General features: G+C 35.7%; 1 protein-coding gene across 1 annotated transcript; it reads right to left on the bottom strand.

The window, feature by feature from the left end:
* Positions 1-819: 819 nt before the first annotated feature.
* On the bottom strand, positions 820-3,714 carry LOC18104487 (G-type lectin S-receptor-like serine/threonine-protein kinase At1g34300). Its single transcript, XM_006376262.3, has one exon. The coding sequence runs from the start codon at positions 3,423-3,425 to the stop codon at positions 996-998; it is 2,430 nt and encodes an 809-aa protein (XP_006376324.2). The 5' UTR covers positions 3,426-3,714; the 3' UTR covers positions 820-995.
* Between the last annotated feature and the right edge of the window lie 1,607 nt (positions 3,715-5,321).

Genomic DNA, 5,321 nt, shown 5'->3' with positions numbered 1-5,321 from the left:
AAACTCGATGGTGTTAGTAATCTAGTTTTAGATTTATATTATAAATTAAATAGGTTAATTTGTGGATGAATCTAAAAATTCAAAGCTATATTATTTTTAAAAAAAATTAAAATTTAAATTAAATTCTAATAGATTAACTGAATCGTTGGTTGACTTGTCATGTCAATAAAATTAAACCAGATCAACTTTTATTTAATTTAATTTGAAATGCTTCTAGATCTAAGTAACGAAATTAATTTACTAGGTTAGGTTAGATAAGGTTTACAAACAATAGAACAACTTTGATGTGTTGAAATTAATCGATACTTGATTATATCAAATGAATATTTAATGTATTGATAAAAAGTTTCTTTTTCAAGATCGTCTTGAACATTAATAGAAAACTTGAAGATTAAATGAGAAGCAAACCCATTACCATCTAAACTAACAATAGAAGCTAATGTTGCTAACAAGTCTTTCAAGCTTCACCAACATCACAGGTTCCTTCAATACTGCATTCAGAGTGCCTTTTCTTCCTAGCAAGACAAATTAGTCATTTAGATTCAATCTTCGGCGAGATCAAATCTTCTAAAAAGATCAAATGATATCGTGCACACCATTAGTTTTTGGAAAGCCATGAGAGCATATACATTCATGCAGAAACAATGTCTAGTCTTATGAATATGGAACCTGTCTTTTGACATATACAAATAAAATTGGTCATAAATAGCTTCAATCCATGCCTCATCTCATGTAGACATCACAGAGAACTTGAATGATGAGATGATGCACACGAGATTGGCATACCATCTTCAGGCAAACAACTTTGGTAGAGAATAATTGAGCAAAAGTTTACCTTAAAAAATTTATGCTTGTGTAGTTACAAGTTTGTTGAACAGAAATCGGGCTTGTGGAAACCATGAATTCTAATGAGATTTTATTTCAAATGATTCTAACAATGATGGATATGGCCTCTCCATAATCCTCTCTGAAACTATAGGGGATATGCCTGCAGTTTAAATTGATGAAGATGAAGAGGGTGGTGGAGCTGAGGCTTCACAAGTAGACTGAGCACTATCTTTACTGCTCAAATTCGTACTTGTTCCACTAGTAGAGCCTTTCATCAATGCCTTTGGTGCTGGTGGTCTTGCAATCTCTATAATTCCCTCAAGCATTTGCACTACTTTTCCCATTGTTGGTCTTTGAGAGGGATGCTCCTGAATGCACCAAAAGCTAACCTGAACAGCTCTCATCACTTGTTCCATGTCCACACCCTGATCAGCAAGTCTCTTGTCAACAATTGTCTCCACATTACCTTTCTCAAACTCTTCATAAGCCCACTCTGAGAACCTCTTTTGATTGATTTCTGCTGAGACTTCAAAGTTCCTCCTCCCACTCACAATCTCCAACAAAACCATACCATAACTGTAAAGATCAGATTTTGATGTTATTGGGAGGTTTGCTAGCCATTCTGGTGCCAAATATCCTCTAGTGCCTCTAATGGTAGTCAAGGACCGGTATCTTTGATCCTTTGTGCTTATAAGCTTCGCTAGGCCAAAATCAGACACCTTGGCATTGAAATTCGCATCCAAGAGAATGTTTTCTGGCTTTATATCACAATGAACAATGCAATCTCGACATTCCTCATGAAGATATGTGATTCCTCTCGCAGTCCCAAGAGCAATGTTGAACCTGCGCTTCCAATTCAATAATTTCCCTGACTGATCTTCGGTCGAGAACAGGAAATGATCCAAAGAACCATTTTTCATGAACTCGTATACTAAAAGCCTGTGACGCCCTTCGGAGCAAAAGCCAATCAATCTAACCAGATTCAAATGGTGAGTACTGCTTATAGTTGCAACCTCCATCCGAAACTGTCTCTCGCCTTGTTCAATTCCCTCAAGTTGCTTTGCTGCAACTACTGTTCTGTTAGCAAGAACTCCTCTATAAACAGCTCCAAACCCTCCTGCTCCAAGTTTATGCTTAAACCCCTGCGTCCAGCGATGCAGGTCCTTGTATGAAAACTGAACGGGAGCACCTGAGGCATATTCAAGAAGTGTATACTGAGCCCACACACCTCCAAATTTGGGACTATTTTTGCAACAAAACCACCAAAACAAACCCACTAAAGCAGCCAAACCCCAAATAGTGCCTGTAACCAAGACACCAACTTTCCAACCCCGCGATTCCCGGAACTTTTTATCTCCACCAATCTGGTCAGAAGGCAAAGGATTTGGTTGCACTGGTCCACAAACCTTAATATAAGAAGTACTAAGAAGCACTGGACCCTGATATCCACTAACAAAATCAGGTGTGTTTTTCATGTAACAATATAGTACATATGTGTCTGATGTAGAAGTGCAAGCCATGCAAGAAGTGCTTGATAAACAATTCACTCTGCAAGCTGTTATCCCAATGGTAACAATTTGCTGAGCCTGGAAAGTAAGAAATTTAGTCTGCTTTAACTCCAGCATTGTTACGTTCCCTGCACAATCCGCAACCTCCACTTTTCTCTTACACCCTTTTCTACTATCATTCACATCCACAGCCTCAAAATTCAGAGATGGGCATTTGCAAATCGGACTCAAACTTGACTCGTTGTAACTACAGATCCCCATGTTTCCACAGTATCCATAAACCTGACACTGATCTGCTAAAGCAGCCCATGTCATAGTTGTAGTTCCACCACTATACATTCTCAAATTCCCATCGCTACCTAACCTCAAAAATCTCATTACCTCACCCCCTTCTCCATAATCATTGCCAAAAGCAACAGACATCTGCGAACCAGCATCTAAAAGAGTTAAAATCCCATTTGACTTCAACTGCAAGGTTGGAGAAGTCAACTTCAAAGCAGAACTCAAGCCTTGATTCCAGTACACAACACTGTCGTTCCATGTCAAGCTCATATTTCCACTGCTTAGAAGCCGGAAAGAGTAAACCCCTGATCGCAAAGTTTGGTTTACAGTTAAATTCTGTGACGGGACAAGAGTGTCGGTTGGGTTTTCAAAACTGGACCAGACATTGATACTGCCGGCTTTCAGTACCAGGTTTCCAGTGTCATCAAGTGAAGCAGAAGTGACACCAAGGTTGCCAGTGTTGGAGGTCCACACGGGGGCACCTGAACCGTTGATGAGACGGAGATTTCCGTTGCGGAGGAACTGGAATTCTACACCGTAGTCAATGACAGCTGCAGAGGCAGTGCCAGCAACAACATTGCCAGTTGTCCAGATGGAAACTCCAGCAGTACTATGGGAGATGGAAACGGTGTAGGAAGTGGGATCCACTTGGGTAAAGCCTAGAAAGAAAGTGTTGTTTGGAGACGACCAGGTTTGGCTTGTGTTGGAGGCATAAAGAGAGGAGCCTGGTGGTATGTTTGCTGTGGAAGTAGTCGTGAAGACGAGAAGGAGAGGAAGCTGGAGGAGGAGAAGAAAGCAGAAGTTCATTATATTTTTTATTTTTGTGTGGGCACAATTGAGGCTGAGCAAGTGGTTAGTTGATTTCTCGATGTCTTATAAATGCAAAAGAAGTGAGGATTTTCCCATGTCTAATGTTGGACTATCTCGATTTTCCAAGAAAATAAAGACAAAACAAAGAAAAGTAAAAACCAAGGGAAAAATTGGTTTAGAACCTTGAGAAAATTCATTGCGTACGCCGGAAGGCCAGACAGAATAGAAGACTTTGAACAAGGAATACAGTCTAAATTAAGAACCGAAGGTCTCTAGTAGAAATTCTCCCATTTTCATGCTTATATTAAGACCAGTACTTTCTAGCTAGTGCTTGAAGAACAGGGAAAAAAACAAGAGCTCGAAAGGAGACCTGTAATCAAAGCACATTCACACAAATAAAAGATATCTCCCGCAAATAGGTGAAACTCATTATGACTTCGAATGGACTAGACAAACAATATCTGCATTAACCTGGCCAGGACGGATGCATTGCATGGTTATTTTACTAGGCTGCCATGCAGAAATAGGTGAAATAGCTAAGGGTTTGTTTGGCTCTGCAAAGTCACGTCATTAGCACAAAATATATAGGATTGTAGCTGGATTGTTATGGTATAATTACTATTTTACTCTTGAATAGTATAAATAAGAGCCTTGGTGGTGGGGTGATTTGGTCTTTTCTGGTTATTACAAAATTGTTCGTGTGTATTAGTTTTTTCTAATTTTTTTGCAGAGTAAAATAAATGTATTTTACTCCTAAGATCAACAATATTTATAAATGTTGACCTATGTTTATTTTTTCTTTTCAAAAACTTTAAAGTAAAGAAATTACTTATTTAGTTCTAGGGTCAAAAAAGTATTAATTGTTGACCAAGGGTTTTTTTAATTTTTTTTAGAATATAGTAAAAATATATTTTTATTCTTAGAAAAGACAAATAACAAGTCATACATCTAGGAGCATTTTTATCTTTTCACACAATTTTTTTTTATGATATATTATTTTTTAAAATTTAATTTTTATTCTTTTAACTTTTGATTTTTCCCTTAATTTTTTTTGGTTAAAGTTTTATTGCCACAAAGAAATAGGTGAGGGGTTTGTTTGGCTTTGCAAAGTCACATCATATTATCATATTATGCCTCAACTTTCAATTAAATACAAATGTTTGGTAAAGTCTTTTTAAATATAAAGTAACCACTAAAAAGCTTTAATTTTAAGAACAAGAGGTTAATTACCAGCTTCTTTTAAAAATTAATTTTTTTACTATAATTTTTGTTTTATTCTTATGTGACAAAATTATCCTCCAACCTTTTAAAGGGTTTTTTTGTTTTTTTTTTTTAAATACAGTAAAAATATATTTTTATCCTTAGAAAAGGTAAATAACAAGGCATACATCTAGGAGCATTTTTATCTTTTCACACAAGTTTTTTTTATGATATATTATTTTTTTAAATTTAGTTTTAATTCTTTTATCTTTTGATTTTTCCCTAATTAACTTTTTTTTTTTGTTAAAGTTTTATTGCCACAAAGAAATAGGTGAGGGTTTGTTTGGCTTTGCAAAGTCGCATCATATTATCATATTATGCCTCAACTTTCAATTAAATACAAATGGTTGATAAAGTCTTTTTAAATATAAAGTAACCACTACAAAGCTTTAATTTTAAGAACATGAAGTTAATTACCGGCTTCTATTAAAAATTTATTTTTTTTACTATAATTTTTGTTTTATTCTTATGTGGCAAAATTATCCTCCAACCTTTCAAAATAATTATGGTCGTATTATATATATGTCCCATTGTCTTTTTATATAGGTGTATATAAGCTATTAGGTTGTTTTTTTTTTCTTTTTTCTTTTTCTTTCTTTCTTCGTTATTTCCATTGTCTTCGTTACTAGTCTA

This window comes from Populus trichocarpa, chromosome 13 (genome assembly GCF_000002775.5).
Source record: "Populus trichocarpa isolate Nisqually-1 chromosome 13, P.trichocarpa_v4.1, whole genome shotgun sequence".
Lineage (NCBI taxonomy): Eukaryota > Viridiplantae > Streptophyta > Magnoliopsida > Malpighiales > Salicaceae > Populus > Populus trichocarpa.
This window is presented reverse-complemented; position numbering and strand designations above follow the sequence as displayed.